Source organism: Littorina saxatilis, linkage group LG9 (genome assembly GCF_037325665.1).
Source record: "Littorina saxatilis isolate snail1 linkage group LG9, US_GU_Lsax_2.0, whole genome shotgun sequence".
NCBI classification, from domain to species: Eukaryota; Metazoa; Mollusca; class Gastropoda; order Littorinimorpha; family Littorinidae; genus Littorina; species Littorina saxatilis.
In genome coordinates this window covers 5,835,139-5,857,391 of record NC_090253.1, presented here as the reverse complement: position 1 = coordinate 5,857,391, position 22,253 = coordinate 5,835,139, and the positions used below count along the sequence as shown (strand labels likewise).

Sequence of the window (22,253 nt, the reverse complement as noted above, 5' to 3'; positions counted from 1 at the left end):
ATGTGGGACTATGACAGTATTCTCCTTGCCATGCGTGTTTGGTGGGTAAGGTTTGCCTGTCAAAGCTTCTTTCATCACAAGAGCAGCACGCGACGAAAGACGTCTCTTGTCGCGACTACTCTGCCTCTGCTAATGAAGCTCTTGGCATCAAACTATCGCGTCATCGCTTTCGTCATCAGCTCCTTCGTCATGGCCGCCGCAAAGGGCCGCCACTCCTCAGCAAAACTTTTGTGACTTTGGAGTGACCTCCTTTTGGGTGTCGACGCGTGTTCGACGAGAAGATTGATGGGGAGGCGGGGTGAGAGATGGGTTCATTCTGATTAGATCTGACAGGAGTTGGGAGGCAAAGCAGGCAGCGCAAGTCATCTAGATCAACTACAACATCGCACACGGCAAAAGAGCTTCATCGGTTTCAGAACAAGGAACCCCGAAGAAAGAACAGAAAGGTTGATCTAAAGAAGAGCACGGCTGCTCAATATTGCCAACGTTTCCCTTTGTACGCTTCTTGTTTGAATTCTAGGGACGTTAACAAAATACGTCTTTGACTACAGTCAACTATGAGTTTGCTCTGGAAGATGTCTTCCTTCGGACGATTGTATACGCAGAGATGCATGAGGCATTATCATGTTTTAATTGAGCTTACATTCCAATTATTTCCTAATCCTGAACAGGTAGTTTGTAAAAATACCTTATACGAAAGTAGACAACCTAGCATCATTTATAAAAAATAAAAATAAATCAACTGACGTTTTCCTAAACTAATCAAGTAAGAAGCGAAAGCCCTTATCTTAGCATGCGATTACAGTCCTTGTGCCATCCCCTCTACCCACCTTTGTTTGGTCCACGCACCCCCCAAAAAGAGCATAACTCTAAATAAAACATTACCTATTTTTCCGATTTCAAAATAATTCAAAAAACAAAAAAACAAAAAAAACAAAATTCACACTCTCAATTTCTGCATGGACAAAGACAGGCATTCTTCGCCTCAAGAAACTTTTGCTGAATTGAAACAACGCTAGGGGAGCGATCCCAGGCAGCCTGGCTATGATTTACACAACCGTTCTCCCTAGGCCCCCAGTCCTCTCCCCCCCGGCCCCGGACCGTTAGCTTTACGCTGAGAGGCGCTGGTTTAATTACAAATGGCTGATTGCATAGATCTCCCTCCCCGATATCCCGCCTGGGAATGGGGGTCGGCCTGGCAAAAACTGGAGGCGATGCCAGGCTGCAACATTCGATGTGAACGTTGCACTGAGATAAATGTTCCTTTTCGCTTTTTTTTGTTTTTTGTTTTTCCCTTTTTCCTGGGGAGGGGGCGGGGGGGGGGGGGGGAAGGGGAGGGGGGGGGGGGGTAATACAAGCTATAAAATGCTGATAACACTATAGCAATTTAGCACGCGTATCTGATAATCTTTTTGGGCGTGTTTGATATAAATTATACCAAATGTATCGTTCGTAAACATAGGCTATATCAAAATAATAAGAACTCAAGACCAAAATAGCATACGTTCACATACAAACGCCAACACGTCGACAAAAAGAGTCGAAAAAACCACAAGCACAAATAAAACATGAGGCAAACAAACACATACTGTGTGCATGACAAACACCACACACTTCCGCAAATACACAAAGACAGAAATATAACCAAAACGATCAACTAACCAACCAACCAACCAACCAACCAACTGACAAACCAAGCAACCATCACTTGATGTATTAGTGTGTGTACATACCTGATGGGTGCATACCCTGGTCCATGATGGGGGGTGTACCCTGGTTAGGCGGGAGGAAGTTGATGGCCCCCGGCCCCTCTGCCCCCTGTCCCATGAAGAACTCTCCGTAGCCCTGGGGGTACCCCGGGTAGAAGTCCTGGCCGTTCTCTGGAACACACATACCCATAGCTGTGGCATCAATGTAGATGTCTGAATCAACGCGTAATGAGGCATGACATATGTGTTTAAATCACGGGTAGCATCAGATCATGGAGTACATCAACCAAGCAAGGTTTAACAGAGAAGAAAATAAACATAGAGACAAAAAGAGTGAACAAGTCGCGTAAGGCGAAAATACAATATTTAGTCAAGTAGCTGTCGAACTCACAGAATGAAACTGAACGCAATGCCATTTTTCAGCAAGACCGTATACTCGTATCATCGTCAGTCCAGCGCTCATGGCAAAGGCAGTGAAATTGACAAGAAGAGCGGGGTAGTAGTTCAGGGGCGGATCTGGGGGGGGTGCAATGGGTGCAATTGCACCTCCCCCCCCCCCCCCCCAGCGGGACAAAAAAAAAAGAAAAAAAAAAGAAGAAAAATGTATCACCTGAAAATAGCACTTTACACGCTCAGATTGCACCAGATTGCACAATTTTGCTTCCTTTTTAAAAAAAAAATCCGGGGGGGCATGCCCCCGGACCCCCCTAGCATGCTCAAAACTTGACTAAATATAAAAAGAGAGATAGAGTGAGAGAAGCAAAACTAAAGTATATGTATACTTTAAAAAAAACTTAATAAGAAAGAAAAAAACAAAGAAAAGAAAGAAAGAAAAAACGAAAGAAAGAAAGAACGAAAGAAAGAAAGAACGAAAGAAAGAAAGAACGAAAGGAGAAAGAAAGAAAGAACGAAAGAAAGAAAGAACGAAAGAAAGAACAAAAGGAAAAAGAAAGAAAGAAAGAAAGAAAGAACGAAAGGAGAAAGAACGAAAGAAAGAAAGAACGAAAGAAAGAAAGAACGAAAGGAGAAAGAAAGAAAGAAAGAAAGAAAGAAAGAAAGGAGAAAGAAAGAAAGAAAGAAAGAACGAAAGAAAGAAAGAAAAAAAAGAAAGAAAAAAGAAAGAAAGAACGAAAGAAGAAAGAAAGTAAGAACGAAAGAAAGACAGACAGAAAGAAAGAAAGGAAGAACGAAAGGAGAAAGAAAGAAAGAACAAAAGAAAGAAAGAACGAAAGATATAAAGAACGAAAGATATAAAGAAAGAAAGAACGAAAGAAAGAAAGAACGAAATAAAGAAAGAACGAAATAAAGAAAGAGCGAAAGAACGAAAGATATAAAGAACGAAAGATATAAAGAAAGAAAGAACGAAAGAAAGAAAGAAAGAAAGAAAGAACGAAAGAAAGATATAAAGAAAGAAAGAACGAAAGAACAAAAGGAGAAAGAAAGAAAGAGAGAAAGAAAGAAAAAACGAAAGAAAGCAAGAACGAAAGAAAGAAAGAAAGAACGAAAGGAGAAAGAAAGAAAGAACGAAAGGAGAAAGAAAGAACGAAAGGAGAAAGAACGAAAGAAAGAAAGAACGAAAGAAAGAAAGAACGAAAGGAGAAAGAAAGAAAGAAAGCAAGAAAGAAAGAAAGAAAGAACTAAAGAAAGAAAGAAAGAGAGAAAGAAAGAAAGAACAAAAAAAAAGAACGAAAGGAGAAAGAAAGAAAGAACAAAAGAAAGAAAGAAAGAAAGAAAGAAAGGAAGAACGAAAGGAGAAAGAACGAAAGAAAGAACGAAAGAACGAAAGATATAAAGAACGAAAGATATAAAGAAAGAAAGAACGAAAGAAAGAAAGAAAGAACAAAAGAAAGATATAAAGAAAGAAAGAACGAAAGAAAGAAAGAAAGAAAGAAAGAACAAAAGAAAGAAAGAAAGAAAGAAAGAAAGGAAGAACGAAAGGAGAAAGAACGAAAGAACAAAAAGAAAGAAAGAAAGAAGAAAGAACGAAAGAACGAAAGGAGAAAGAAAGAAAGAACAAAAGAAAGAACAAAAGAAAGAAAGAAAGAAAGAACGAAAGAAAGAAAGAAAGAAGAAAGAAAGAAAGAAAGAAAGAATAAAGAATGAACGAAAGAAAGAATGAAAGAATAAAAGAAAGAAAAGAAAGATAGAAAAAAAATAGAACAAAAGAAAGAAACAAAGAAGAAAGAAAGAAAGAACGAAAGGAGAAAGAAAGAAAGAAAGAAAGAAAGAAAGAACGAAAGAAAGAAAGAACGAAAGAAAGAAAGAACGAAAGGAGAAAGAAAGAAAGAACAAAAGAAAGAAAGAAAGAACGAAAGGAGAAAGAACGAAAGAAAGAATGAAAGAAAGAAAGAAAGAACGAAAGAAAGAAAGAAGGAAAGAAGAAAAAAAGAACGAAAGAAAGAAAGAAAGAACGAAAGAAAGAAAGAACGAAAGAAAGAAAAAAAGAACGAAAGAAAGAAAGAAGGAAAGAAAGGATGAAAGGAAAGAAAGAAAGAAAGAAAGAACGAAAGAAAGAAAGAAAGAAAGAAAGAAAGAAAGAAAGAAAGAAAGAAAGAAAGAAAGAAAGAAAGAAAGAAAGAAAGAACGAAAGAAGAAAGAAAGAAAGAACGAATGAAAGAAAGAAAGAAAGAACGAAAGAAAGAAAGAAAGAAAGAACGAAAGAAAGAAAGAAAGAACGAAAGAAGAAAGAAGAAAGAAAGAAGAAAAGAAAGAAAGAAAGAAAGAAAGAACAAAAGAAAGAAGAAAAGAAAGAAAGAAAGAATGAAAGAAAGAACAAAAGAAAGAAAGAAAGAAAGAAAGAAAGAACAAAAGAAAGAAAGAAAGAAGAAAGAAAGAAAGAACGAAAGGAGAAAGAAAGAAAGAAAGAAAGAAAGAAAGGAGAAAGAAAGAAAGAACGAAAGAAAGAAAGAACGAAAGGAGAAAGAAAGAAAGAAAGAAAGAAAGAAAGAAAGAACGAAAGGAGAAAGAAAGAAAGAAAAAAAGAACGAAAGGAGAAAGAAAGAAAGAAAGAAAGAACGAAAGGAGAAAAAAAGAAAGAAAGAAAGAAAGAACGAAAGAAAGAAAGAACGAAAGAAAGAAAGAAAGAACGAAAGGAGAAAGAAAGAAAGAACGAAAGGAGAAAGAAAGAAAGAACGAAAGGAGAAAGAAAGAAAGAAAGAAAGAAAGAAAGAAAGAAAGAACGAAAGGAGAAAGAAAGAAAGAAAGAAAGAAAGAACGAAAGGAGAAAGAAAGAAAGAACGAAAGAAAGAAAGAACGAAAGGAGAAAGAAAGAAAGAACAAAAGAAAGAAAGAAAGAAAGAACGAAAGGAGAAAGAAAGAAAGAACAAAAGAAAGAAAGAAAGAAAGAAAGGAAGAAAAGAAAGAACAAAAGAAAGAAAGAAAGAAAGAAAGAAAGAAAAGAAAGAACAAAAGAAAGAAAGAAAGAACAAAAGAAAGAAAGAAAGAAAGAAAGGAAGAACGAAAGGAGAAAGAAAGAAAGAAAGAAAGAAAGAAAGAAAGAAAGAAAGAAAGGAAGAACGGAAAGAAAGAAGAAAAGAAAGAAAGAAAGAAAGAAAGAAAGAAAAGAAAGAACAAAAGAAAGAAAGAAAGAACAAAAGAAAGAAAGAAAGAAAGAAAGAAAGGAAGACAGAAATGAGTAAAGAAAGAAAGAACAAAAGAAAGAAAGAAAGAACGAAAGAAAGAAAGAACGAAAGGAGAAAGAAAGAAAGAACAAAAGAAAGAAAGAAAGAACGAAAGAAAGAAAGAACGAAAGAAAGAAAGAACGAAAGAAAGAAAGAACGAAAGGAGAAAGAACGAAAGAAAGAAAGAAAGAACGAAAGAAAGAAAGAAAGAAAGAAAGAACGAAAGGAGAAAGAAAGAAAGAAAGAAAGAAAGAAAGAAAGAACGAAAGGAGAAAGAAAGAAAGAACAAAAGAAAGAAAGAAAGAACGAAAGAAAGAAAGAACGAAAGAAGGAAAGAACGAAAGAAAGAAAGAACGAAAGAAAGAAAGAACGAAAGGAGAAAGAAAGAAAGAACAAAAGAAAGAAAGAACGAAAGAAAGAAAGAAAGAAAGAAAGAAAGAACGAAAGGAGAAAGAAAGAAAGAACAAAAGAAAGAAAGAAAGAACGAAAGAAAGAAAGAACGAAAGAAAGAAAGAACGAAAGGAGAAAGAAAGAAAGAACGAAAGGAGAAAGAACGAAAGAAAGAACGAAAGAAAGAAAGAACGAAAGAAAGAAAGAACGAAAGGAGAAAGAAAGAAAGAGAGAAAGAAAGAAAGAACGAAAGGAGAAAGAAAGAAAGAAAGAACGAAAGAAAGAAAGAACGAATGAAAGAAAGAACGAAAGAAAGAAAGAAAGAAAGAACGAAAGAAGGAAAGAAAGAAACAAGAAAGAAAGAACGAAAGAAAAGAAAGACAGAAAGAAAGAACGAAAGAAAGAAAGAACGAAAGAAAGAAAGAAAGAAAGAAAGAAAGAACGAAAGAAAGAAAGAAAGAAAGAAAGAAAGAAAGAAAGAAAGAACGAAAGAAAGAAAGAAAGAAAGAAAGAACCAAAGAAAGAAAGAACGAAAGAAAGAAAGAAAGAAAGAACGAAAGAAAGAAAGAACGAAAGAAAGAAAGAAAGAAAGAAAGAAAGAACGAAAGACAGAAACAAAAAAAGAAAGAAAGAAAGAAAGAACGAAAGACAGAAACAAAAAAAGAAAGAAAGAAAGAAAGAAAGAAAGAACGAAAGAACGAAAGGAGAAAAAAAGAAAGAAAGAAAGAAAGAACGAAAGAAAGAAAGAACGAAAGAAAGAAAGAAAGAAAGGAGAAAGAAAGAAAGAAAGAAAGGAGAAAGAAAGAAAGAAAGAAAGAACGAAAGGAGAAAGAAAGAAAGAAAGAACGAACGAAAGGAAAAAAGAAAGAAAGAAAGAAAGAAAGAACGAAAGGAGAAAGAAAGAAAGAACGAAAGGAGAAAGAAAGAAAGAAAGAAAGAAAGAACGAAAGGAGAAAGAAAGAAAGAACGAAAGAAAGAAAGAAAGAAAGAAAGAAAGAACGAAAGAAAGAAAGAAAGAACGAAAGAAAGAAAGAACGAAAGAAAGAAAGGAAGAACGAAAGGAGAAAGAAAGAAAGAACAAAAGAAAGAAAGAAAGAACGAAAGAAAGAAAGAACGAAAGGAGAAAGAAAGAAAGAACAAAAGAAAGAAAGAAAAAACGAAAGAAAGAAAGAACGAAAGAAAGAAAGAACGAAAGAAAGAAAGAACGAAAGGAGAAAGAAAGAAAGAACAAAAGAAAGAAAGAAAGAAGAAAGAAAGAACGAAAGGAGAAAGAAAGAAAGAAAAAACGAAAGAAAGAAAGAACGAAAGAAAGAAAGAACGAAAGAAAGAAAGAACGAAAGAAAGAAAGAACGAAAGAAAGAACGAAAGAAAAAAGAAAGAAAGAACGAAAGAAAAAAAGAAAGAAAGAAAGAAAGAAAGAAAGAAAGAAAGAAAGAAAGAAAGAAAGAACAAAAGAAAGAAAGAAAGAACGAAAGAAAGAAAGAACGAAAGGAGAAAGAACGAAAGAAAGAAAGAACGAAAGGAGAAAGAAAGAAAGAACGAAAGGAGAAAGAACGAAAGAAAGAACGAAAGAAAGAAAGAACGAAAGAAAGAAAGAACGAAAGACAGAAAGAACGAAAGGAGAAAGAAAGAAAGAACGAAAGGAGAAAGAAAGAAAGAAAGAACGAAAGAAAGAAAGAACGAATGAAAGAAAGAACGAAAGAAAGAAAGAAAGAAAGAACGAAAGAAAGAAAGAAAGAAAGAAAGAAAGAAAGAAAGAAAGAAAGAAAGAAAGAAAGAAAGAAAGAAAGGACGAAAGAAAGAAAGGACGAAAGAAAGAAAGACGAAAGAAAAAAAGAAGGAAAGTAGACAGAAAGAAAGAAAAAATGAAAGAAAGAAAGGCGGAAGAAAGAAAGGAAACATGAAAGAAAGAAAGAAAGAAAGAACGAAAGAAAGAAAGAACGAACGAAAAAAAGAAAGAAAGAACGAAAAAAGAAAGAACGAAAAAAAGAAAGCAAGAAAGAACGAAAGGAGAAAGAAAGAAAGAAAGAAAGAAAGAACGAAAGAAAGAAAGAACGAAAGAAAGAAAGAAAGAAAGAAAGAAAGAAAGAACGAAAGGAGAAAGAAAGAAAGAAAGAACGAAAGGAGAAAGAAAGAAAGAAAGAAAGAAAGAACGAAAGAAAGAAAGAACGAAACAAAGAAAGAACGAAAGGAGAAAGAAAAAAAGAAAGAAAAAACGAAAGGAGAAAGGAGAAAGAAAGAAAGAAAGAAAGAACGAAAGGAGAAAGAAAGAAAGAAAGAAAGAACGAAAGGAGAAAGAAAGAAAGAAAGAAAGAAAGAAAGAACGAAAGGAGAAAGAAAGAAAGAAAGAAAGAACGAAAGGAGAAAGAAAGAAAGAACGAAAGGAGAAAGAAAGAAAGAAAGAACGAAAGAACGAAAGGAGAAAGAAAGAAAGAAAGAAAGAACGAAAGGAGAAAGAAAGAAAGAAAGAAAGAAAGAAAGAAAGAAAGAACGAAAGGAGAAAGAAAGAAAGAAAGAACGAAAGGAGAAAGAAAGAAAGAAAGAACGAAAGGAGAAAGAAAGAAAGAAAGAAAGAAAGAACGAAAGAAAGAAACAACGAAAGAAAAAAAGAACGAAAGAAAGAAAGAACGAAAGGAGAAAGAAAGAAAGAAAGAAAGAACGAAAGGAGAAAGAAAGAAAGAAAGAAAGAACGAAAGGAGAAAGAAAGAAAGAAAGAAAGAAAGAAAGAAAGAACGAAAGGAGAAAGAAAGAAAGAAAGAAAGAACGAAAGGAGAAAGAAAGAAAGAAAGAACGAAAGGAGAAAGAAAGAAAGAACGAAAGAAAGAAAGAACGAAAGGAGAAAGAAAGAAAGAAAGAACGAAAGGAGAAAGAAAGAAAGAAAGAAAGAACGAAAGGAGAAAGAAAGAAAGAACGAAAGGAGAAAGAACGAAAGAAAGAAAGAACGAAAGAAAGAAAGAAAGAAAGAACGAAAGGAGAAAGAAAGAAAGAAAGAAAGGAGAAAGAAAGAAAGAAAGAAAGAAAGAACGAAAGGAGAAAGAAAGAAAGAAAGAAAGAAAGAAAGAAAGAAAGAACGAAAGGAGAAAGAAAGAAAGAAAGAAAGAACGAAAGGAGAAAGAAAGAAAGAAAGAACGAAAGGAGAAAGAAAGAAAGAAAGAAAGAACGAAAGGAGAAAGAAAGAAAGAAAGAACGAAAGGAGAAAGAAAGAAAGAAAGAACGAAAGGAGAAAGAAAGAAAGAAAGAAAGAAAGAAAGAAAGAAAGAAAGAACGAAAGGAGAAAGAAAGAAAGAAAGAAAGAACGAAAGGCGAAAGAAAGAAAGAAAGAAAGAAGGCCTTGTACCAAAACAGTCATCCCTCAAATAAGCTACAGGCATGTCTGACCTCAAAACAATTGCTTAAAAAGACATATTTCACACAAACACTGCTGCATCACCAACCATACGGCTTCAAGGTAGCATAAACAGAACGTATTCTACCTCACGCAGTGTATCACAGTGTATATTTTATGTCGCTCACTCTTATAACTTGATGCATCTTGCATGTTGCACGATTCACACCCACTTTCCTCCTCTGTTTCGCTACTGATCCGTGACATAATCACGTACATCTTTCGCTCCTCTTTTCTCAAGACATTTACAATACCCACACAGTTTTCTTAAACCATTCTTTCGAAAGCGTTTACATTGCTCACACGTTATTTTTAACAGTTTTTTTTAACACTTTTTGTTTCTCTTTTGTTGATCGTCTTTCAACAAGACGCTTTGTCTAAACATGATCTTATCTGCCACGGCGGAAAATAAACAGCAACGTCTCAGAAAATAGAATGGGGGAAAGTTAGGGAGGTATCTGGACTAACAGAGCGCGCACGTCTGGAACTCTACGCATCGCCTGGCAGAGAGGGGGAAGAAGAACGTGGAGATAATATTTACCTTCTGCCTGCTGTAGGCCTTGACAATTCATTTAAACGCTAGTGAGCATCCTACTCCCCGTGAAAACAATTTTGAAGTTCTTTGAATAATTTTTGAAAGGTATCTCGAAGTGACGACCCAAGACATTTTTTTCAACGTCAACAAACTATCTGACAGGCGGGCTCACCCCCCCCCCCCCCCTTTCCCCCGGCCACCCCTTCTCTCTCTCTCTCTCTCTCTCTCTCTCTCTCTCTCTCTCTCTCTCTCTCTCTCTCTCTGTCTCTCTGTCTCTCTCTCTTTGTGTCTCTCTCTGACTCTGTGTCTCTCTCTCGAACACACACACACACACACACACACGTACACACACACACTCTCTCTCTGTCTGTCTGTCTGTCTGTCTGTCTGTCTCTCTCTCTCTGTCTGTCTCTCTCTGTCTCTCTCTCTCTCTCTCTCTGTCTCTCTCGCGGACACGCACGCACACATAAACTCACATACATCCACACAGAGACATCCAACCAAAACATTAATAGCTCCTTGGATTGTCATTCGGAACGCATACCAGCCTTCAACAAACTACTACCAAAAGTGCACGCGCAAAGCTCAAAACCACCCAAGCAAAGAAAGGGGCATAACCGATGGTCACCAATACCTTTCTGGACACAAAACACTCTGCAGCCCAATCGAACAGAATGGTTGGCAGTGGGCAAACAGAAGTGAGGTTGTGTGTGTGTGAGGTGCCACCAGTGCAATGTTTGCAATCTATGACTGTTCCAACACTTGGCCTGACTAACAAACACGGTACAGGTAAGATGGTAGAAACAATATTGACTGCCTCTCACCTCTCGGCTCTTTACACCCCCGGTATAGGGGTGTTACACCCCCGGTATAGGGGTGTGTATAGGATTCGGTCGATGTGTTTGTTTGTTTGTTTGTGTGTTTGTGTTCGCATATAGATCTCAAGAATGAACGGACCGATCGTCACCAAACTTGGTGAACAGGTTCTATACATTCCTGAGACGGTCCTTACAAAAATTGGGACAAGTCAAACACACGGTTAGGGAGTTATTGGTGGATTAAGATTCTACAAGGACTTATAGAGGGACATATTAATGGTCAAAGGGAAATAACCTTCTCAGTTGGTGGCAGTGAGAATGGTAAGGACGGGGGTGTTTTTCCTACCTCGGAGGAATTTCTTGTTTGCATGGCACTGGTAAGAAACGGGGCAACAAAAAGAGAAACTGTATGCACAAGTACGCACGTAGCTGACTGCAACGATATAGGGCGGAAAACCACATGAGTTGAGCACGAATGATGTGGAGCTTTCGTCCTTTGTGATTCCTATTCTTATTTCTTTGTTTACTTCCAATCAATCAATAGGACGCTTATATCGCGCATATTCCGTGGGTACAGTTCTAGGCGCTCTGCAATGATGCCGTGTGAGATGAAATTTTATACGGCCAGTAGATTGCAGCCATTTCGGCGCATATTTACCTTTCACGGCCTATTATTCCAAGTCACACGGGTATAGGTAGACAATTATTAACTGTGCCTAAGCAATTTTGCCAGGAAAGACCCTTTTGTCAATCGTGGGATCTTTAACGTGCACACCCCAATGTAGTGTACACGGGGGGTGTTCGGACACCGAAGAGAGTCTGCACACAAAGTTGACCCTGAGAAATAAATTTCCGCCGAACGTTGTTACTGATGAATGTCTGTTCAAAGTTGGCAACGAGCGTGGATTGGTTACGCAAGTTTGATAAAAGTCGCCGAGTTTTGTGTGACCCACTCTACCTTTCTCTCTATGTCTCAGCTTCTGTATCTCCTTCTCTGTCTCTCCATGTTTCAGTCTGTCTGACTGTCGGCCTGTTTGTCCGTCTGCCTCTCTCTCTCTCTCTCTCTCTCTCTCTCTCTCTCTCTCTCTCTCTCTCTCTTTACAATAATATTTTTGCCCTGAAAGCAGTAGCCAATGCTAGGTGGCAAGAAAAGCGGCATGCAGACCGGACCAAACAGCACAGCGAGTGTCGTCGCTGAAAATGACACGACCAGAAAAGACAAGCAGAGGGGAAGCATTGTATCCGCGATGACTTAGTGGGTCACGCTGCCTGGCTTCGCGGCGGTGGCCTCTGGTTCGTTAGCATCCAAAACTCATTACACACAGTCATGCTGTCACACGGACAGGATTGATGCACCCCGAAACCCCCCGATGCTTGTTCTCTAGCCTCTCCTTATCCTCTGTTGTTGTTCTCTAACACCCCACCCCCACCCCTGGTGCCTTTTCTCTACCCCCGCCCCCCCCCCCCCCCCCGCTCCTTATCCTCTGTTGTTCTCCCACTCCCCTCCCCTGATGCTTGTTCTCGATCTCCCCCTCCCCTTATCCACAGTGGTTGCTCTCTATCTCCCCCCCCCTCCCTTATCCTCAGTGGTTATTCTCCTCCACCCACCCACCCGCTCCCCCGCTCCGCAGCATGTTCTTCCTCTAAAGCTGCGGTGAAGGACTTGCTCATTGGCATGCAAATGGCGCTGTCTCTTCCAGAAGTGACCTACGGGATTGTGCAAGACGCGTCCCCAACTTGCATATTTTCCTCTTTTACCACCAATGCAATACGGTCCTGTGGTTTCTTTTTGTAGTTTTGGGGGTGTCTTCGACAATTCAGCTTTAGGCGACATGTCTGATTAACCTTGAATGGTTGAAAACGACGTTAAACACCAAATAAATAAAGAAAGAAAGACATGTCTGATGCAACGTTTAAAGGAAGAAATCAGACCAAGGTTAGTTGGGGGACTCGCATGACAAATACATGACGTGGTCTGAATGAATTGTGTGTCTGACTCGGTTCAACCCAATAAGTGAGAACGAGGGCAACACATAACATGAACTATGAAAACATTTGTAAATAAGTTCAACATGTCCTGAATACACGAAAATGTAGTTCAAGTACACGGACGGAAATCTTAACCGAGATAGTACCTTCATGGCCATATAATGATTCTCTTGTCAAATTGTAGCCAGTTATATCTAACTGGCCTCTCTGGAATGGACACAAATGGCTCTAATTTGCATATATTTGAATATAAACTTCCGCGGACCGACGCGTCCAGACAAAAGAGTTCCGAAAGCGTGAATCCATTCGTCATCAAGATCCTGGTTTTCTTGTGTTTGTTTCACGGTACAGTGTTAACGTCACGGCAGAGGTTGCACTCAGCTAGCCCCAGTCCCCACAATACTCTGATACCAATCTGCTGTCTGTCCTCTCGCCCGTGACGACGAGTGACCGCGTTACTCACGCGTCTCCTACGTTAGGAGATGGAGATAGCGGAGCGTAGGACGCTAAAAGGATCTTCATGACTTGCCTGCGAGGGTGGAGATCTATACATACATTAGGGTTATCGCCCTGAATGTTCGAAACAGGTCTGCGTGTAAGATTGGCGTAAGGCTTTCTTTACACGACAGACAAAGCTGGTATTATATGCACTTCTGTACATTGTAAGACGGTAGAATGTTTCTAATGTCCCCTTGCCTCCACGATAGTGCTTATATTTTTTGGCAATAATAAATGATTTTTCTTGGTTTCCAAACTACGTTCTCTCTCTCTCTCTCTCTCTCTCTCTCTCTCTCTCTCTCTCTCTCTCTCTCTCTCTCTCTCTCTCTCTCTCTCTCTCTCTCTCTCTCTCTCTCTCTCTCTCTCTCTCTCTGAGCTCTTACGTTCCCCGTACAGTGAGTTCCTTGATCTCTCTTCACCACCAAAACTGGGCCACCTTCCACTGTCAAAACGTTTCCCTTTAGGCTATGCGACACACCCGTACTTCTATCCACTATACCCTACGTTAACCGCACCCATCACTGCCTCCACCCTCTCCCAAGCTTTGTTCGTTGATACACCCTTGATGTGTTATCTGATTATAAAAACAAGAAATGTTGACCCCCTTCTTATTCAGCACCCCTCGCCGTGGTTCGCTTGGTTTTGGAAAGACAGTAAGTGCTGGTTGTAGTTCATAGCATGTGATGGTGATCCACGCCTACATTTTGTTCTAGTTATTGTGACAAGTATGATGTGTGTGCGCGCGTGTGTGTGTGTGTGTGTGTGTGTGTGTGTGTGTGTGTGTGTGTGTGTACATGCGTGCGTGCGTGCGCGTGTGTGTGTGTGTACTGCATCTTTAACGTTGTTTTCTAACCGAGATGAGTAGCGTCTTTCTGGCACGGAAACCATATTAGGGCATTACGGTGTTAAGTTAGTTTTTTGTTGGTGTAAAGCGAACGTGATAAAAATCTGAGAAACAAAAGGAAGTAAGCGCTTTAAATGCATACGACATTAGCAATAGAGTAAGTGAGAGTTGTACGGAACCAATCTCCTGGCACCTGAGAGAATAACAAGCATTGAAATGAACTGAACAACGACTTTCATCATATTCGTAACCCAACAAGCTACAATTTCAATGGATAATTGAGGTCAAAATCTGAGTCACTTCACAAGCCTGATACCCAAAGTTATGGTCGTCATGCAGAATTAAAACTCCTTTCCTGACTACATGAACGCTGACAGCCATCGTCAGATGATAAACCTCCATCACACTAGGTTAACGACACTGATAAAAACGCATCTCGCCATAAAACGCAGCGCGAAAGAAGAAGAAACCAGAACATGACAGGCTGCCATTTTGTTCATATTTTCCATGCGCTTGCACAAACGCAAAAAGCAACGACAAATCAGCCGTCATAAAAAGTGAGCCAGTTATCCTCCTTGCTTGGAACCCACGTGAGAATTGCAAGGGAGCTCACCACAAAGGGGAGTAAGCGCGACAGTGTGCGGGGGAGCATAAAATTGTCCCCAGGCTCACCTCAACGCCCGTAACGTGTTCGCCATCTTTTGATGACGATCATAAAACCCCCATCTCCACTATCCCGGCACGCGACTGGGAACGTAGGGCAGCTTTCTTTTTTTTTCCTCGGAACACTTTCCTTTAATGTAACTGTGTCTGTGCTACGAAAGTGAGAGTCTTTTTCGTTTCGTCTGTCTCTTTCCCAAATGAAACTGTGTCCGGGCTGCGAAAATGAGAGTCTTTTACTCGCCTTTTTCTGCTCCCGTCCCCACCTTTCACCTTCATTTGTTTTAACGTGCCTACTTCATTCACATTTTTTCTATTTCTTTTTCTGTTACTGAATCTGTGCTGCAAAAAATAAAAGGTTTTTTCCCATCATTTCATACATTAACTCTGTCTAATGCTAGTCTTTTGTTTTCTTTGTATGTTGGCTTAACTGCGTCTGTGCTTTAATAAGCGATGGTCTTCCTCACATCCCTTCCAGTCCCTTTCTTACTCTTCTTCTTCTTCAGCGTTCCAGAATGTTCTGGTTACGTGTGAGCTCGTTTGCCCATTTGGGTTCCCCAAACTATACTCTGAGAGCATAAGTCAGCTTCACTTCGCTTTCGTTGAGTAGGCATGCTGGGTATTTTCGTGTTTCCATAACCCACCGAACTCTGACATGGATTACAGGATCTTTTCCGTGCGTACTTGGTCTTGTGCTTGCGTGTACACACGAAGGGGGATAAGCCACTAGCAGGTCTGCACATAAGTTGACCTGGGAGATGGGAAAAATCTCCACTCTTAACCCACCAGGCGGCAGCGACCGGGATTCGAACTCACGACCTCCCGATTAGGAGGCCGACGTCTTACCACCCCGCCACTGCGCCCGTCTCCCTTCTCACTCACTTTGTTGTTTTAATGTGTGAGCAGCACCAGTGGCCCTACCCCAGTGCACAGTTGATGAGGTTGTAAAATGACGATCACAAGTAACAGCCAGGGCAGGAAACTGCCATAACGTGGAATGAGATGGCATCCAAATAAAGTGGCAACGTGCACTGGGAAATTATACTGGTTACAACTGAACTGGACCCATCAATTTCTTGACTGCTAACGAACATGTATCAACGGTGAGTTTACTGGAAATCAGCGATTTGAAGAGGACCAAAGCCGGTATTCAAAAGTCGAGACAAGACTTCAGTGCAAGATACACTCACGGTACACTCAATGCGATTCATCCCGGACTAAAGTGTCTAAACTCGACTCCCAAAAACCGTCGCAGAGAAAACAAAACACGTCATTCTCACAACTCAAACTTCTCCACCCTTCATACAGGTTCCTACCAAATCTGGAGGTACAGATGTTTAATTTTAATATGTTTTTTTGTATATATCTTCATTCTCGTTTCTCTCTGGAAACAACATTTCCGCTTTTCGCCGTCTGTTCTTGACGTGTCAAATGGTGCCGCTTTTCGCCGTCTGTTCTTGACGTGTCAAATGGTGCCGCTTTTCGCCGTCTGTTCTTGACGTGTCAAATGGTGCCGCTTTTCGCCGTCTGTTCTTGACGTGTCAAATGGTGCCGCTTTTCGCCGTCTGTTCTTGACGTGTCAAATGGTGCCGCTTTTTCTTTGTCTTAATCGTCTTTATGTAGAGAGCATTCTTTCTGTTTGTCTGAATTGTCATTCGACTTTAATGTGACAGGGGAAGCTACCGCTCCTTTCACAGCAGACTCTGCACCCGAGTTGTTGGCTTTTAAGTCAACACCGGTGGATTGTGGAATTCTGTTTGTGATGGGGTCTGGTGGTTTCCGATTGTCTGTATGTTCATGGAAACCTTCGGGTTTGCATAACAGTTTTTATAGGGCTAAGAAATTAGCCCTAACATTTTCAATCCTGTTTGATTGCACTTCGCCTCCCGAGGTGATCGTAGTATTACGGCACTTGGTTACATCTGGCGCTTGCGAGCAGGGATGGGACTCGGCATGATATGTTCAGGTAATGGCATAAAATGACCACTGAACATTTTCGCGCTGTTCCCATTCTGCGAACTTGGAATGAACAATGGTCACCCGGTTCGGAACTTCGGGACGAAGTTCATTCAAAGGGTGATCGTATAGTCACTTGGTTACAATAACAAAACAAATATTCATATCTTTTTGTTCTCAGCTTAAAAATCACTATCTGTCTCTCCGTCTGTCTACCTGCCTGTCTACCTGCCTGTCTACCTGCCTGTCTCTCTGAATGTCTACCTGCCTGTCTACCTGCCTGTCTACCTGCCTGTCTACCTGTCTGTCTACCTGTCTGTCTGAATGTCTGTCACCCTGTGTGTGTCTCCTTGTCTCTCCATGTGTCTCTGTCTGTCTCTCTCTCTCTCCCCCTTGCCCACCCCCTCCCCCAATTCACACAAAAATGTTCTATACCTTCAGAAAAAGAGTGTCTGTGTCTTTTCTATGTGCGGTGCCCGTGGCCGGTACATTCCAGGGACCAGGGACACATTGTGAGTCCACCGCTTTGCCGCATTTGTTGCTCACCGCGATATGTTTGTATATGGTGTAAGCGACTGTTTTGATTGCCACAAGGGGCCAAGGGGAGGATGGGGGTTGGGGCGCTGGCTGGCTGACTGTCCTTGCCCCCCCCCCCTCTTCCAGCCTCTCCCCTGCCTTTGATCCTCACCGTCCTCAGGTAGTTGGGAGGAAAATACAAGGTACAGGTAAAAAGGCAGGAAAGACTGGGGACGGAGAGAGAAACAAAAAGAGCGCGGTCCCGTGTGGGGACCAAAGAGTGTTTCACATAGTGAGGGCAAAAGTAAACAACAAGCAACACGTCCTGCTGTGCTGGGACAGGTATGTCGGTTGAGGGGAAAAGGTGTGTGTGTGTGTGTGTGTGTGTGGGGGGGGTAGTGTGTGTGTGTGTATATATATGTGTGTGTGTGGATGTGTGTGTGTGTGTGTGTGTGTGTGTGTGCTTGTGTGTGTGCATGCATGCTGGCTTGCGTGCGTGTTTGTGTGAGAGAGAGAGAGAGAGAGAGAGAGAGAGAGAGAGACAGAGAGAGAGAGACAGAGAGAGAGACAGACAGACAGACAGACAGACAGACAGACAGACAGAGTCGACCAACTCAAACCTTATCTTGTCCTAAACCATACCATTTCGACGAAAAGGAGGAGTTTTATAGGAACAAAACCTTCCAATATCTACCTGCAAGAATACCTACGGTTACACACACAAAATGAAAACAGACAACACCATAGCACCAGGAGAGTCCCTGTGTCCGTCACACAGGTACAGCTCAACGTCCATTGAAAACCATTCTACGCCCTGATCCCAGCCCCGGGGCAACTAGGGGAGAATTCCACCACAACCACCAGTCGCCATTCTCTCCCTCAATCCCTCAGTCGGGCGTTCCTTTGATCCATTCTCTGGCCATATCTTCCCCTGCTTCTCTGTCTTACAACGGGACGGCCATGTCTTATGGTTTTGTTTTCCATTCCATTGTCTTTCTGTTGGATGACTACCTTTGTCGCTTCCATACTTCCTTTGTCACTTCTACACTATTTTTGTCGTTTCTGGTTAGAACAAGGTGCGGGTTGAATAATGATATTGTAAAGACTGATAGAATCGGATTGTGAGTTGTTTGTTGATGGAGATTAAAGCTAAGCAAGGTAGGGTGTGTGTGTGTAAAATTAAATGCATTGTTTGGTCAAGTGGATTGTTAAAGAAAAGGGTGTGTGTATGTGTGTGTGTGTGTGTGTGTGTGTGTGTGTGTGTGTGTGTGTGTGTGTGTGTGTCTGTCTGTCTGTCTGTGTATGAGACAATGTATTCCTCTGTTCTAAATCCATATATTGTTTCTCAACTTGAATTGATGCAAAGGCTCAAAACTAAGAAACAAACCACATGAAAGCCACAACGCAAGGTCTGCGGTAACAATAGAATTTCTCCACACAATGCCATCCAGTGGATTAGGCATGCCAACATCATTTTCAAAAGCCACAGAGACAGTTTAAAGATATATAATCCCTTCTTCTGCACGCTGCCTGGTACGCCCATTGTTCGTGCAATCATGTGTTTGTCAACGGGGTTTGTTAAAAGAATCAAGAAAACACGACTTCGACTTGTTCGCAGTTGTATCCTTTGAAGTGTTCAGCAAAAGGGATGGTTTTGCGTTTTATGACAATACGAGCGTGTACTGTTTCAAATTGTAGAATGCACTGCAATCGACTAAATCGTGCGTACTGCAATGTTGCTTGTTTTTTGAACTGAGGTTTTCAGTGAGCTGAACCGTGCGTTTTTCAAAGTTTTACAGCAGCAAGTACAGACAGAGTCAGGCAGATAAAACATATACTCCGCCCTTTTTTCTAGTACGCTGAACTCAATTACATTTACAAGAAAAGTTGCCCCTTGCTATACAAGGATACGTAATTAAATTTAAATAATACACAACAAAACTGGATTCACTGTAATTCCGCCTTTAGGAATACATGTAGGGAAACACCCTTATCATCGAGTTAGGGACAAATCAGTATACACAGTCTCACTTAAAGCAAGAAGACTAAGGAAGCTTCCAACGCTGACCTCCGCCTATCTCACCTACGGCAATTTCCAAACCCCGCCTCTGCCTCCGCGAACATCCAGTTATCCCCCCATAAAACGCACAGCCCCCTAATTGTAACCGGGGTGTCTAACCTGCCACAGACACCGAGCACACGCCCCATCCACACCCTAAACCCCTTACCCTGGTATTCAGGGTGTTGCCAATAAAATGACCATTTGTGTTCAGTGGCGAGGTGGTCACGGAAAGCAATGCGTTTGTCACAGACACTGTCCGGCAATTTAGCGGCTGATGATACAGCCATTAACCAGGTGTGGGGCCTCTCAGGCACGATGGACAACTCCTTTCTTCATCGTCCGATCATCTACCGCGTTTTGTGGACTGCCCATTTTGGCGCTGTGGTCACATCTTTTCTCCCAAACAAAAACGACTGTCCCCCCCCCCCCCCCCCCGAACGCGGAGTAATGCTGCCTAAATGACGAGGGAAAAACAGGTCATAAACGTAACATTTTCTCGTGTCAAAAAACACGAGTATACACGGGTGTATCAGCCCATGGCCGCAAAAGAAAGATATGAAGAAGATTATTTCTCTGTTACTTTTCGACCTAATGGTGCCAAGCCAGGATAATGACTGTTAGTGCGAAACGTAATTATTAAAAAAAGAAAGACAATATTTAAGTAACACAGCATTCTGTGCGGAAGCCTATCGCTTTGTGATACGTCCATTGCTGTAAGATTAAGAGAAGATGTGAAGTCTGTTCCCAAGAGGTACAAGACTCCAGCCTTCCCAATTCCAGGCTTCAACCCATTTAAAGTTAAGTGCCGTTTACATGGCAGACTTTCAATCAACTTTCCCCCAACTTTGCGCTCTTCACATGGGCAGCGATTTACATTTGACTTGGTGCCGACTAAGATTGCTTGAAAGAAGGGGAAAAGTTGAAAGAAAGTCTGCCATGTAAACGGCGCCTTAGTTGACCACAGTGAAGTGCAGGTGTGCGAGGGTGACATCCTGCGGAAGTCATAATGTAGCCAGGATGCAGGCCACGCTGCAGTGTTGGACACAGGGGAGGCGTCACTACATCACTACACGCCGACACTTAAACGGGTGTCGTGTAGCCGCCTCCTCATCGCTTGCCACCCGGGGTGGACACGCAACCACTGACCACCCGTAAAGCATGGCCAAGTGTCGCGCTGTAAATCCTGCCACGCTGGACTCAGTGAAACCAGGATCCCCTGCATGCAAATGATACCAGCCAACACACCGAACTTTACGTCCTCGTTTGGGCCATATCGGGGCACTGATGTAAATAATAGTCGCGTCTCTCGTTTGCCACTTACACACTCCCTTTACCAGTTACCAGACCCGCCACCCAGACACAGCCACCCGGCATCCCAAACACACCCAAAACCCAGTCAACCAAGAGGAAAATAAATATAAAAATAGTGAAATAAAATAATGAAATAAATCTCAATGGAGCGGACAAAGGGAATAATAACCAACAGCTAGCTGACAAGGACTGGTCAGTCAGTGTTCAAGCCAAACAAAGCCAAAATACGCTCTGTGGCGGATGGGGATGCGTCGATGAGACTGGGGGCTGTAAGGACAAAGCCAAAACCACTTTATACGAATCATAATGAACAGTTTACAACTATTCTCTGAAGATACAATCAACAAACGACCATTACCCTGCAAGGAAAATACAGGACGACGATTTAAATCAAGTTCCAAAAACCGACAGGTATATAATTATATACGGTGCTTGCAACCCTTATAGCATGCAGGAAGTGTAAAACAAGTAGCCGGAAAACAGCTCACAACGACAGCAGTGAAAGTCCACTACCGGATGTTCCAGTTGGTTGAACTGTGCCCGTCAAGCCGTGCACTGACCGACAGCTGTAGGGGAAGACCAGCCACACAGCTGATGTTCACTTCAATTAAAAACGTGTTATGATCCACCGATAGCAGTGATGATAGCGGAGATTAACTTTTATAACTTTTTCCGCTAAAGTCCTAACGGCTTTTGTGTGTCCGTGTGACCAGCCAAGGGAAAGGCCAATTTGTCTAGCTACGGCATAGGTGTTTGGTAACACTACCGGGTTGAGCGTAGGTGAAAATGATGACGCACACACAAGAAACACATGCATGAATATCCTTGATCTGAGCCATTGGTGACATATGTTATCTATGTCCTCTTCAAACCCTGACATAATAATGACCACTACCCCCCTCCCCACCTCAAGAACAAGAAAAGGAAGAAGGGGGTAAACAATAAAAGGGTTACAAGAGTTTCGGTTTCATTCTTAACCACTTGCACAGCATAATATTATTATCGTTCCTCTGTTTTGGGGTGTTTTAATTTTTTTTAATTGCATTTGTTTTAGCACAGCTCTACTACTCTACCAGACCGGACATGCGATGACCAGTGCCGGACGTGGGTCCAGCGTGCCACGCCGAGCATAACTGACGGAGGTGACAGCCAAGGGTGGCAGGCACAAAACGCCAATCACTGTTGTTGGGGGAACACAAAAGGTGTGAGGGGGCCACACCCACACTGAGGGAGTAACGGCACTTTACGGTGGTCGTTAAATGTAATCCGTAGACTTTACGCCGGAAAAGTGGTGTCGTAAAATTAGAAACGCACTCAGACTCAAGTCAGTCCAGGGTGACGAATTGCCTAGTGGTAAGGCGTCCGCCCCGTGATTGGGAGGTCGTGGGTTCGAACCCCGGCCGGTTCATACCTAAGACTTTAAAATTGACAATCTGATTCTAGTGGCTGCTCCGCCTGGCGTCTGGCATTATGGGGTTAGTGCTAGGACTGGTTGGTCCGGTGTCAGAATAATGTGACTGGGTGAGACATGAAGCCTGTGCTGCGACTTCTGTCTTGTGTGTGGCGCACGTTATATGTCAAAGCAGCACCGCCCTGACATGGCCCTTCGTGGTCGGCTGGGCGTTAAGCAAACAAACAAACAAACACACAAACAAACAGGGTGACGAAGCGCTGGACAGTGGAACCCCACATGTAAGACCTGGGTGGCCGAGTGGTAACGCACTTGCGCTCGGAAGCGAGAGGTTGCGTGTTCAGACCTGGGTCAGGCCGCAATTTTCTCCCCCCTTTCCTAACCTAGGTGGTGGGTTCAAGTGCTAGTCTTTCGGATGAGACAAAAAACCGAGGTCCCTTCGTGTACACTACATTGGGGTGTGCACGTTAAAGATCCCACGATTGACAAAAGGGTCTTTCCTGGCAAAATTGTATAGGCATAGATAAAAATGTCCATCAAATACCCGTG

At 41.5% G+C, this 22,253-nt stretch overlaps 1 protein-coding gene across 3 annotated transcripts in view; it reads right to left on the bottom strand.

Moving 5' to 3' along the window:
• Positions 1 to 22,253, bottom strand: part of LOC138975141 (LIM/homeobox protein Lhx1-like) — a 166,104-nt gene that overhangs the window by 41,029 nt on the left and 102,822 nt on the right. For all 3 annotated transcript variants that reach the window (XM_070347800.1, XM_070347801.1, XM_070347799.1), the window contains exon 6: positions 1,734 to 1,901. In XM_070347800.1, coding sequence (XP_070203901.1) covers positions 1,734 to 1,901 — 168 coding nt within the window. The remainder of the gene's footprint in view (positions 1 to 1,733; positions 1,902 to 22,253) is intronic.